Source organism: Numenius arquata, chromosome 8 (assembly GCF_964106895.1).
Source record: "Numenius arquata chromosome 8, bNumArq3.hap1.1, whole genome shotgun sequence".
Taxonomy (NCBI): Eukaryota; Metazoa; Chordata; class Aves; order Charadriiformes; family Scolopacidae; genus Numenius; species Numenius arquata.
In genome coordinates this window covers 2,017,075-2,030,191 of record NC_133583.1, presented here as the reverse complement: position 1 = coordinate 2,030,191, position 13,117 = coordinate 2,017,075, and the positions used below count along the sequence as shown (strand labels likewise).

At 42.9% G+C, this 13,117-nt stretch overlaps 1 protein-coding gene across 2 annotated transcripts in view; it reads left to right on the top strand.

The window, feature by feature from the left end:
- The window catches only part of ITPR1 (inositol 1,4,5-trisphosphate receptor type 1), a 169,065-nt gene that overhangs the window by 29,010 nt on the left and 126,938 nt on the right, over nucleotides 1-13,117 (top strand). For both annotated transcript variants that reach the window (XM_074151399.1, XM_074151398.1), the window contains exons 3-4: nucleotides 7,942-8,057; nucleotides 12,164-12,250. In XM_074151399.1, coding sequence (XP_074007500.1) covers nucleotides 7,942-8,057; nucleotides 12,164-12,250 — 203 coding nt within the window. The remainder of the gene's footprint in view (nucleotides 1-7,941; nucleotides 8,058-12,163; nucleotides 12,251-13,117) is intronic.

Sequence of the window (13,117 nt, the reverse complement as noted above, 5' to 3'; positions counted from 1 at the left end):
CTTTATTCCGGAAAAGCAGGAACAAGCGAAGAAGCAAACGCGAATGTGAAATTAGTCAAAATACAATGAAATGTGGCCAGCAGACCACTATAGTGTGGCTCACTGCTAGTGCAGAATGCTACCCAAGCAGGCTGGAAAGCCCTGAGGATTTTGAGGCAGAACGTCCCAGGGTTTGCGTTCCGAGACTTGTGATTTAGTGCCTCGCGGGGAGATTTATCACGGGAACCCTTAAAAGGGAGATGGTGGGTCCCTGCCCGAGTTAAGGACACAGCTCTCAAGGCTGGGACAAAGGGTAAAGCCACAACAATTTACTTAAAACTGCTTCTGCGCCTCGTATGCACCTTAGTTTGGTGAATTCCTTTCATATAAAGCACAAATGCTTCTCCGGGTGTGTAAAACTTGCTTTTCAGTGCGTGTGGGAGAGAGGGGGTTGGCCTTTGGACTTGCCTCTTGGCAAGGTTTGCTCTAGCCCAGGGTTTCTCTTCATGCTGGACCAGAGACGGAGATGAGCTAAGACAGTAAAAACATTCACTTTCTTGAGATCCTGGATAAGCTCAAACTAATGTCTGCAGTTGGGAACTCTTTTCTCGGATTTTTCTTTTTTTTCCCCTCTCCTCAACATTAAGAGGTTTTTTTCTGGCTTGTATTTATTACTAGCCAAGAGCCATCGTCGTGCTTTGATTTTTTTTTTTTTTTTCTCCTAAAGGTTCTTGAGCTTATTCTAAGCTGAATTTAAGTACTTTCTCTTGGTCCAAATTACCCTTTGGGTCCATAAAAAAGACCTTAATGCTTTCAAGGGTACCTGCTGTACTCGCTCTCTGTCCTTGACCGTTTTCTCTGAATAAACTCAGGGTCGTGTTGTCTTCATAGATCTCCCATCGCCCCGTGTATTGCCCATCCAGGGACACGTTCTCCGTCTCAGCAACAAGGAGGCTACTGGTTTTCTTGCATTCTTTAACCTCACCCCCTAGATGTCAATTGGGGTATGTTTTAGTTAAATGCATCAGTGGGTTTGGGGGGGTTTTTTGGGGTTTGTTCTTTTTTTTCCTTGCTGTCCCTCCTGGCTCTGTGTTTTCACGAAGCATCTTCACTCAGCCTGGCTCGCCCCAGAGACTGAAAAACGAATCTGCTCTTTCCTGCAAATGTTTCCTTTTGGAACTGCCTGTATATCCAGTGTCTAAATATTTCTCTCTTTTTCGAGTAGCAGTTTTCTTTCTGAAGGAGACCAAAGAGGTTACATGCAGAAGTAAAACAAACACTGGTGTGTTCCGAACTCTTTGGTACCTAAGATGTTTACTTAAAGGTGCATTTCTCATGTTAGTCTTTTGGTGGTTTTTTTGGGGCAATTTGCTACCATTGGGCTTGAGGGCTTTGGAAGGTGTTTGTGAGCTGTGGGTGCTTTGGTTCTTAATTTACCTGAGACATGGCAGTGTGTCCGGAGCCTCAGGAGGTGATTTTCCCTGCAGCTGAGCAGCTGTGTCTTCGCTCTTCTTGTTAGAATGAAGTTTTCTCGCTCGGTTTTCACTGAAGGACAGTAAAGTTGGGTGCATCTGAAATGCTGTGTTTATTATTGTGAAGTTACTAACAATATTGAGTCACATGCTTATTTGTTATGTGTTCAAAAAGCCATTTCTTTTTAATTAATGTTGCATTAATGAATACTGTTGATGTAGCAAGCATTGATGGTCAGTGTCCAACTCTCAGGTCTATATTTTTTTCACTCTGAAATTGCTGGTGCAGTCTCCTCCCTTTGTTGGGTTTGATACATCAGCTCTAAATTAATAACAATTACATTATTTCCTCTGTTGTTACAGCTTGAAAAAATGAAGTAGCGATTTCCATTGGTAGAACTGTGTATAAATGAGTACAGTGGCAACAGGGTGGTTACCCTCGTGTCTTGCAGATATGAATGGAGGGTGGTTATTTTAACACAAAAATTAAAATATATTTAGATCGTAAATCATGCGGGCTCTCCATTTAAATGCTGGTTGCACGGGTGATTTTTTTCCTCCTTTATTCTGCTTTCAAAAGAAAGCCAATGAAAGCCCTTAGAGCAGGTAAGATGCAGCAGCGTGCGGGAGGGAGGTGACGGATCCCACAGCAGCAGGAACCTCTAATATATTTTATCCTGTAAGTAGTTCAGCGTTTGACTCCTGAACGATTGGGTTGGCTTTGCGTTGACACGTGTGACTGTGACAAGACCTTTGGGCTTGGAATAAAAATGCTTTCTCACCCGCGCTTAAATTTTCCCCACTTATGGCATGGCAGAACCATCGGCCACATAAGACTTCGATCACCGTCTTCCAGTGGGCTAAAGCGTAGGGTTCAGGTTTATTTTCTCGCTTGTTTTGCTGGAACTACGGATGGAGCGGGCTCTGCTGGGACCGCAGGTCAATCCTATCGTGCATCCTCAGAAAATAGGTATTTTTGAAAATGGTTTTCTGTGCTCCCAGCAAAGCCGCTTCGCTGCAAATTGCAAATGGAAGGATGTCTTCTCATCACAAAGACAGTAATTTCAGTAGGATCAGGTTCTCTTTTTTTTTTTTTTCCCCTCCCTCTTTATGGAAATGCAGGAATGATTAATAATCAACACATTTCTGTAGCAGCTTTTGTTCTATATTCTTTGAACCTCTTAGGCTGTCATCTATTCATTTTAAACCTCAGAAGGAACAAGTATAGAAATAGATGATGTAGTAATCCGAGGGCTTTTGAGGAGGTGAAACTTGCCTGTGATTGAATATATGCATTTTGTATTATTCTATATGCCTCCTGCATGAAAATATTTCACTTAAACACAAAAGAGGCCTTCATTTTGCCTTTAAATAAATAACCTCTTCATCCTATGGAGTGTTATCATCCTTGTGAGTGAATTAAAGCTGTGCAACTTCCGTAAATATAAAGGCAAGAACTTCTATTTGCAGTATTTCCATCCTTGCCAGCTATGTTACTACTTCATCTTCTTTGCTATTTTTTATATTAAAAATAAAATAAAAAATACTATCCTTATATTTACTCTCTACTGTGAGCAGGCTTTGGCCTTTGGGAAATATCAGGTATCCAAGTATAGAAAAGTCTGAAGAGAGAACTGCTGAATTTCAACAGGGAATTGCTAATTTTCTTTTAATTTTAGTATTGCTGCGCAAAAAGGAGTTTGGTGGTTTTTTTTTTTTCAAGTAACGAAGAAACAGCTGTGTTGGTGTTAAATATTCAGTGAGTTTTGTGACTTATTTCAATATCTTCATCTTTATAGATTTCCCTTATCTGAAAGTACGCTGAAGTATGAAGATTTTTGAGAGAGGGAATAATATTTCTTGACTCTTGCCTTTCTCCAGTTGGCATTTTGTAAAATCTGGATGTGCGTTTAAAAAATTGGAATAAATGGCACACCTTTTTTGCTAACAAAATATTTGATGCCTGGATTCTCGAACTGCAGAAAAGTTGGTGAAGACTTTCTACTAAAATGCTTAAAATAGCCGGGGGAGAATTGGAAACAGTGATGAGTGGTGCATTACACAACCAGCCGGGCTGGAGCTGAGAGTAATTCCAGAGCGTTTAGAAACAAGCTCGTTAGAGAATGGCAGAGAGGGGGAAACCGTGTCCTGCAGCTCAAAACCCGCCTGAGCTGCTCCCTGAAAGCAGCAAAGGTGGGAAGTTTTGGTAGTAGTTGGTGTCCGCGAAGAGCTTTGGGTGTCGGTGTAGCAACTTTCTGAGCTGTCTTCGTATACCCGGGGTGGAACTGACCTAATAACACCATTTAATGCCCCAAGTGGTGGGGAAACCCTCTGAAGGGAAGGCTGGAATTGCATAGGTATGTCTGAGTTTGAGTTAGGTGTTTCTTGGCACCTGGGTGTGAAAGAAGGTGGCAGTATCTTGGGTGGGCTCTGAAATATTCTACTGGCTTCCCCAAGTCATTCCAGCCTCTCTGAGGTTAGTGGGTATTTGCAATTTTAGACAAGTCTTGCATTATTACTATTTATTTTTTTGGCAGGTACTTTCCCCAGTTGTGTTTTTAAAGGAGGATCTGCATTCCTAAATAGTGATTGGCAAAATACTGTGGTGATGGTTAAGGGAAAAAGCCCAGCATTTTTTTTTTTTTTTTTTTTTTTTTTTTACAACGTCCTGGTTCCTTATGCTTTGGGGGTGTACGATGCCATGGATGATGAAGTTGGGAAACCTTGGGAAATGAGGATTGTCTGGGCAAAACTTAACCATTTGGGCAGAACGTAATCCCTCCACAAGTATTTGGGGAGACCTGTATGTTGGTGTCATGGGGGGAAGAGGGAAGGGATGGATTAATCAGTTGTTGGGGAAGGGCGGGCAAATTAATTGGGATGGAAGTAGAGAATTGGTTTGGTTGGGCTTGGACTGGCAGGAAGGGCTGGGAGTTTGGGGACTCTGGGAAGGAAAGAACCATGGTCTGATAGAAGAGAAGGGAATGGAAGAGGAAGAAGAGAAAATAAAAAGCATAGGGTGGAAAGAATTGGAGTTGGCGTGATGTAGCTGGCAAGTTTCTCTCTTTGTTGAACCCCAGAACAGTTCCGAGCATAGAATTTTCTAGTGTTTCCAGTATCCTCGATTGTGATTATTCCTCTAGGATGCGGGTACGTGCAGAGGATAAACAAGCAGCACTGAAAATGTTTTTGTGAGTGGCAGAAACCCATGTGGGGACCTCAGTGTCCAAACAGCGAGAGCATTAATGTGTCACACGGGGCAATTAGGGTCTTACTCAGTCCACTTTATTAGATGCAAAGCAATTGCTGACGAAAGAGCAGGATTTAGCTTGGAAACACTGAAATGCACATTTAATACATGTCCATATAACCTTCATTTGTCATCCCTGTGCCATCTGCACCATGGGATAATACACAATTATGCAGTGGCTCTTTCCTGCAGGACCTTTTTGGGTGCTCAAGCTTGATGATGTGTCATCGTTTCATCAGCAGTTACGTAGTATTTTATTTTTATACCTACTCAGTGTGCAATTCTGCCATTTTTTCACTGTGTATCATGAAGATCTGAATAGAGAACGCGTTCCTTCGTGGTTAATATTCAACAAACAGCAAAGAATAAGATGTAATTACTTTGCAGTAATAGCTTTATTTATCACCTTTTCCATGTGGCTAAAGCTGCTTGAATCCATGATCAGAGCAAATAGCTGATTGTTTCAGCATGGTTTTCTGTTTGTTAGAAATAAACCTCACTTCCTGAAGGATCATGTCTGACAAGTAACCGGTTTGTCTTACGCAGTCATCGCTGCCGGGGGTTGCAGGTTGCCGACCACGATGGTGCTCAGCTCGCACATCTTCGCGTGTTGATTTTTATCAGCACATAAGCCTATGGAATGGGGAGATCTAAAAGTCTTCTGGCCATAAAGTTGATGTAGTTTGACCCGTGGTGAAATACATCCGGCGTTGGTCATATTCAGGGGAATAAGGTGAAGTTTAACTCCTCAGCCGCTTAAGAAATAGATTTTGTGGAACAAATATTAGAAAAAAGAAAAAAAGGGAAGTTTGGTGCTTTTCCTTGTTTGTTGTAGATCTGTAGCTTTGTAACTAGGAATAGAACCTTAGAAAAACATGTGATGTTTTCCCTTCTTGCGTTGGAGAAGCTCAAAGACTTGCAGACCTCTACCCTGGGAGGAGAGGAGGTTGCTTGCAGCTGACAATGTAGAAGTTGAGCCGAACTTGACAACTTTTCTTGACTGAAAAGGATGGGAGGAAAAAAGTACACTTGCACTGTGACTAAATCTAGCATACAATTAATTCTTCTCTGCAGTTCTGTGTGTTAATTGCTGTCATTGTGTGAACTGATGGTTTAAGCAAAAATAGAAAATTTTATAACTGGTGTGTTGCTTACAATGCATAGTCTTAGCTCAAAGTGCCAGCCTGCAGTGGCTTTTTGAATCTCTTCTGTGCTGTCAATCGCTGTGAATCATCTTATGTAAATGAAAAATACGTTGAAGAGAGCAAACCTGGAAAGTGTGGTTTGTGCTTCGTTTTCCACTTTTCTCCTTTGTTCAGGAGCTGTAAGCTGGTGGTGTCAGAGCGGAGGCGAGTAGTTCTGGGTAGATGCAATGAAATCTCCTTCCGTGTGCCCTCAGCTCCTTCCCCAGTAAGTGTCACTCCATTAGAGGTCCCCAGTGCCGTACCCAGCTCCTACCATGTCTGTTGCTGGTGTACTGGGCCACCAGCCCAGCAGGCTGTGGGAATTGCCGTGGTGGTTTGGGACAAGTTGATCACCCCGTGTGGCTGTCGCTTTGGGATGAAATGACACTCTGCCACCAGTGCTTCACCCTGAAGGGGATTTAGTTTTGAAGACAGACCTTTGCCCATCTGTGAAAGGTGTTCGGTGTGCTCTGCTGGTGCTTTGAGGCTGGATTAGATGGACAGAGTGATGTCACATAGGTCTTGTCTTTAAAAAAGACATGAAAAGAGGGAAGGTGTCCATCTCAAATGGCATCCTGAGTTAAAATTACCAAGGTTTGTCTCTAGCAGGGCTCAGCACCTTCAGCAACTTTCATAGAATCATAGAATGGTTGGATTTGGAAGGGACCTTGAAGCCCATTCATCCCACCCCCTGCCCTGGGCAGGGACACCTCTCACCAGACCAGGTTGCTCCAAGCCCCCTCCAACCTGGCCTTGAACCCCTCCAGGGATGGGGCAGCCACAGCTTCTCTGGGCAACCTGGGCCAGGCTCTCACCACCCTCACAGTGAAAAATTTCTTCCGGAGATCCAATCTCAATCTACCTTCTTCCATTTTGAAGCTATTCCCCTCACCCTATCACAACATGCCCTTGTAACGTTAACCTCTGGCAGAGCTGAAATGACTTGTCTCCAGTGTGGGGTTTTCCCCTTTTTGGTTGGCAGCCACCCAACGTCTCTGTTAGCCAGGGTGCCCAGAAGGTGAAGATGATAAACCCCCAAGGTGGGTCTGTCCTCGGCTTCCTGCCTCCCACATGGCAGTGCTTGCCTGGAGGAGCACACCAGGAGCCACGAGAACCGCCACGTGAATCAGAAGCCCGAAGCCTCACATCCCCACCGTTGCCGAAGAGGCACCGGGAACAGCCCTTCTGGCTTTTCTGGCACTTTGTTTAAACTCTTAAGCTGCTACTTTAGGCACCGTCTTTGAAAAGCTTAATTTATTTTTTTGCGTGTTCCGTTGCTTAGCAACAAAGAAGAGGGAAAATAGTAAACGCAGCTACTTTGGTTTTATTACTGATAAGTTAGCATCTCTTTAATACAAAAATGTATTTTTAATAAGACTAATGAGCTGTAATTCCTGGCTTTTGCCAGGCAGAATGTTAAACAAACAGTGTGGATGGACTGGGTAAGGAACCCGACAGCCCTGGGGGTTTGCTGTGACCTGGAGCTGTGCTTTGAATGTCTGTGCTTGTGTGTGCTGCTCTTTGGGGGTATTTTATGCTGCTGCTGCTTTCTTCGGTGAGTTTCTCCAATTCTTTGTGCCTCCTTTCCCCAAGGAATAGAAAGGATTTGATTTAAAAACTAAACAAACAAAAAAACCCACAATGAAACAAACCAACCAACCAAACCGAAGAAACCCCAAAATCTCCAATTTGTGTGAAGCAGCCTACCTGCTAAAGTAGAAAATGGAGAAGTTGGGTGTAAAACGGTTCAGTTTGCCTGGGAAAGCACTGGAAAGCGTTACCATTTTAGTATGGTAGCGGTTTTGACTGGGACAAGTTATAAATTTTCTGGTCTTGCATCAGATGTTTGGCAGCAACAGTTAATTTTTATCGTTCATGGGGCAACATTCCTGTTGCTCAAAAAAGCATTTGTCTGATCAAGAGCTTTTTTGGAATTTGTTTATAAACCTTTCCTCGCCGCTGGAATATTTGGACAATGTCAGCAGCAAAAATCCAGATAATTAGGAACGGTTGAAGCAGTCTCTCTATTTCATTTGTGGTTTTTTTTTTTTTGTAGATTGCCTGTTCAAACTCTGTCCCATGAACCGGTACTCTGCTCAAAAGCAGTTTTGGAAAGCAGCGAAGCCTGGCGCGAACAGCACAACAGATGCCGTGCTGCTCAATAAACTGCACGTAAGTATTGACTAGGCTGCTGTTGGTCATCAACACTCTCATCCACAGAATCACAGAATTATAGGGGGTTGGAAGGGACCTCTGGAGATCATCTACTCCAACCCCCTGCCAAAGCAGGTCCACCCAGAGCAGGTCCCACAGAACATGTCCAGGTAGGGTTTGAATGTCTCCAGAGGAGGAGACTCCACCACCTCTCTGGGCAGCCTCTTCCAGGGCTCTGCCACCCTCACAGGAAAGAAGTTCCTCCTCATGTTTAGATGGAACTTCCCATGTTCAAGTTTGTGCCCATTTCCTCTTGTCTTGTCACTGGGCACCACTGAAGAAAGACTGGCCCCATCCTCCTGACACCCACCCTTTGAGTATTTATAGGCATTGATGAGATCCCCCCTCAGTCTTCTCTTCTCCAGACTAAAAAGACCCAAGTCCCTCAGCCTTTCCTCACCAGAGAGATGCTCCAGTCCCTCATCATCTTTGTAGCCCTCTGCTGTACCCTCTCCAGCAGTTCCCTGTCCTTCTTGAAATGTGGAGCCCAGAACTGGTCCCGGTGCTCCAGATGGGACCTCCCCAGGGCAGAGCAGAGGAGGAGGATGACCTCCCTCGACCTGTAGTCACAGTCTTCTTGGTGCACCCCAGGATGCCATTGGCCTTCTTGGCCACAAGGGCACATTGCTGGCTCACGGTCATCCTGTTGTCCATACTCCTTTAAATAAATATTTCCAATCAACTTGACACGATTAACCAGGGATGATTAAGAGAGGATGTAGAAATCAGCACCCAAGGCTCCTTTTGGGATGTACACTGAGATTTTTTTTTTTTCTTTCAATGTGCTCTGATTTCTGACAACATGCTCTTCAAGGTCCGTGTGCACCAACATCAGTATGTGTGATCCTGGGTTAGAGTCACGGTAGCTACTTCAGCTTTTGTCCTTTTCCTATAATAGTGCTCTATGTGGGCATTTGGGGTGGTAACAGCACAAAAATGGGACCCTTCAGACTACACAGAGAGGAGGATTCTCAGGCACTGCATCTCGACATAGGAAATTCCGGGTGTTTTGTGCTGGTGGATGCCCTCTGAGCTACCCATCAGATAAATCTGTTGGGATTCCTCAACCAAACGTAGCTGCTGTTGATACATGAAAGGTTGATGGGTAATTATGAGTAATTACAAGGCCAGACAAGCCTCTCCTTCCTTATTAGTTTGCAGTATTTAATATTTTGTGGGTAAAATGTTGACATTCAGCAGTAGAAAACCCAGTAAGGCAATTGATTGCTGTTTTTAGAGTTCCTATGTACAAAAAAAAAAGCCGACTTAAATACCATCTGTTGACTTTAGAGTTAAATAAACTCCGTGTTTATGTTAAAATTACATAGCTAGAGTACTTCAGTCAAAATTACAATTCTAAATATTTTTAGTGTCTTTAGGCCTATATTAAGCTCATTGTAGACTGAAATGCAAAATGGCCCTGTAGGAGAGTGTCATTTGTTGATTGCCATATGGCTGCCGTGCTCCCGCTCGTCACAAAGCCTGGCTGTTTGACTCATTTTGCTTCTGAAAACATAATTTTATAACCTAGAAGTATTAACTTGGCAAGGAGAAAGCTATTCTGGTACTGGCTATAGCACAAAGGTCCCTTCACTTGTGCTGCAATTCTCCTGATAAAAGGAGCTTTAATTAACGGGGGGTTCTGGGTTTGGTTTTTCTGGTGTATAAGGGAAGAGGAGCGTTTATGCCCATGGGATATATGTGTGAATTCATGGGTTTTAAGAGCAAGTATGGTGTAAATACTGCATCATGTAGAAGAAAAATGCTGTGTAATTGCTCTGCATTACAATGTCATTTAAAGTTGTCTTCTCTTTCCTCAGTAGGTGCCAGTCGGGTGTTTGGGACCCGACGCTTTACCATTTTGTGCTGGTGTGCCTATAGAAAATTCAGGATTAGATTTTTCCACTACTTAGCCCCACCTGAGTGATGGCTGCACAGAAATGTACCCCTGTGCATGAACTGCTTGCTCGCTTTGGTGAAAGGGTTCGAGTACTTTAGAGTTTTATTGGAGATTATTTAATATGCATCACTTTGACATAAAGGCTAATCCTTTATGTAGCATGTGCCAAATCAGGTCTTCAGTGACCTGGGGCTGATGCGTGTCTCTAAAATAATTTGGTCTCATGTATGTCCCATATATCAAAATGTACTTTTCTGCCCATCCTATGGGTACCTGTGGCATCTTTTCCCTTTGTTGGCACATGGAATACCCTAAAACCCCCTGGGTTTTGTGTGATGTGTATTGGGGGACTATGCCCCGAGACATGTGCATACAATTATTAGCTCTGCCTGTAATTAGATTTCTTTATCAGTGCGTTTAATTTCTAACGAAATTGGTGGTTCAAGATGTATTCATCATCACTTGCCTTTTTTGGCTTCTGTTTGTCTGCTGGTGGAATTTATTGTCTGCTGTGCAGCGCTCAATGCTGAGGTCAGGTTATTTTAAGTTAATGCCATTTAAGGGATTTAAAATCTGGGACACTTGTCTTTCTTTGGTATCAGGAGTCGGTGCCGGTTGAGAAGCTGACATCTAGTGGCCAGAGAAAATGATTCTTTCTTCCTGAGTGATTATTGTCAGTTTTTGGTGTGTGCTTTTGAAACGCACCCAAAGTCTTAATCCTATTTTCACAGAGTATGCTATTTTCTTTCTGTATAATAAATGCAGCACCCGATCCAGAGCAGGCAGGGAAGTCCTGTATTTTTGATTGCTTTTGAAATTTGAGAGGAAGTGTCTTGAAGAAATCCTTTCCTGACAGAATACTTTGAAATCGAGAAAAAAAAAAAAAAAAAAAGTTGTGTTTCAGTGATAAAGAGAAAATTCTGCTGTATTGTATTTCTGAACGTATTTTTGAATTTGAATGAGCAGCTGTATTCCAGGTTCTCCTGGAGCCAGAGCCAGCGATAATACCTAGCACAACTTCTAAAAATAGCACTTTTTTGTGTAAACTGAAGATGCTGAGATTTTATAACAGTCTACAGATGGCTCTTCCTGTGCGGTAGCTCAGCTTCGTCCTGTGTTATTACTGCTTTACCTCACTGCAGTTAGGAACTGTGCACGTTTACTTCTCCTCCAGGAAAAAAATGGACTTACTGTAGTTCTTGAGATCTGAGAACCAAACCATAAACATTGGTGCTTAGCCTCCAAAAAAGTCTGGCTTTAAATTGCCACCAGGTAGTGGATAAAGCAAATACAGATAATTATTTTTTTTTAGTGAAAAAATCTCCTTTAATGTAAAGTAAGAGAGAATTTCTTCACCAAATGTATTGGTTTAAAAACAGCCTGGGCAAAAGAACTCTTTTAAAAACAGAACAAAGTGCAGGAGGCTAGTTAGAAATTAAGTTATTAAACAGAACAATATATCCCTATGATCATTCAATTCCGCAAGGGCTTTCCCTTTTATTTCCACGGTGGTGTGATCCAGAAATGCCCAGCTGTATTTTCGCAGCTGGTCTATAATGTAACGCGGGGATTTTTCTTCAGGCTGGTCATGTACGAGGTCTCTGCTGCTGGGAGTTGGGAATTTGGGGATCCAGGGCTGCAGGGGGCATTTGTAAACCTCTTCTAAATAATCCTGCTGTGTGGTGAGGAGATTAGAGTTGTCATAGAAAGATGGGCTGTGGAAAAGTTGGGGCCTAGACTGGCAAAGTAAAATAAAAATCCAAAGTTGAGGTCCTTTTCTTTCAATTTGTATAGAAGTCAGCAACAAGTAATAGAGACTTTCTGGCCTGAGTTGTCACCCATCCTTTTTCCCCTTCCCTCCATAGGTGTGGTCTTATCTTCTCATGGCTTGTCTTATCTTGTCTGAGTTTTTCATCTCATGTTTTATTCCAAAATTTTGTCAAATTCTACCCTCATTGCAGATTAAGTGGCGTGTGTCTCTCTTCCTAACCAACTGAACGAGGGAATTGGAAATGACCCCGTTGGAGGCTGGAAAAAGGAAATAGCGCCATTTCAGATGTTCACTCTTTTCCCAGTTCTTTGAAATACTCTTAAAGAACCTTGAGTATTTGGCCCCACTTTTTATAAAACAGCCAGCAATTGAATTGCTCTCCTTTAATTTCAGCACGCGGCAGATTTGGAGAAGAAGCAGAATGAAACTGAAAACAGAAAGCTGCTGGGAACGGTCATCCAGTATGGGAATGTGATCCAGGTAGGCTGGGGGCATCTTTGCAAGCTGTAGAGGATTTTGCTCAAACTCCGCTGCTCAATGCGACTTTACATTTCTGGAATTCATGGACAAGAGTCTGTAGCTTTGCAGAGTGTGACAGAGGCCTGAAGTGAAGGAAAAACCATACTATGATATAGATAGCTATGATGGAGTATAGCTATAGATACATATATAGCTGTATGGAGCATAGCTATGATGGAGTCATTTGTTTTGAGTTAATAGTGCTTTTTAGTTTGAGGTTGCCGGATGATTGAGTTCTTCAGAAATGCTCGTTAGAGCCCTCTTTAGAGTTGGCCACGTGGGAAATGGCACAGGCACTGCACGATGCTAAATACGGGGTCTCACCATGAAATGTTCACATGTTAAATAGTAAACTGAGACCGAGAAGGAAAATCAAGCCAGATAAGTCATTGCAGTCCATTGAAGCAAAGGACATGCTAGGTCCTGGGGAATGAGGAAAAAAATAATAAACCCAATAAAATGGAAAGTATATAATTGAAGAAGACAGGTCCTGATTGCCTCAGCACTTCAGAAGTAGGGAGAGTTACTGGAGTGTTTGAGCCTTACATTAAGAAATTCTCCTACAAATGGTTTTATTTTATTCTGCTGAGGAGCTACCAGGCAGCAGAGGAGGTGGCTGGGGGCATGGGCAGGCTGGGCTTTTGGTCCTAGGAGAAATTGGTTGACTGCTCTTAATTGCAATTGCAGGATTTGGAGCACCCTGCTGGAGGAGTGGCAGGGAGGTCCCTGCCCTGGCTCAATTAATGGTGCTGTTGGCCTATATGTTTGAGGGGGGGAAAAAAAAATAATCTACTTCTAATGATGAAAGAAAAATAATAATATCCATTT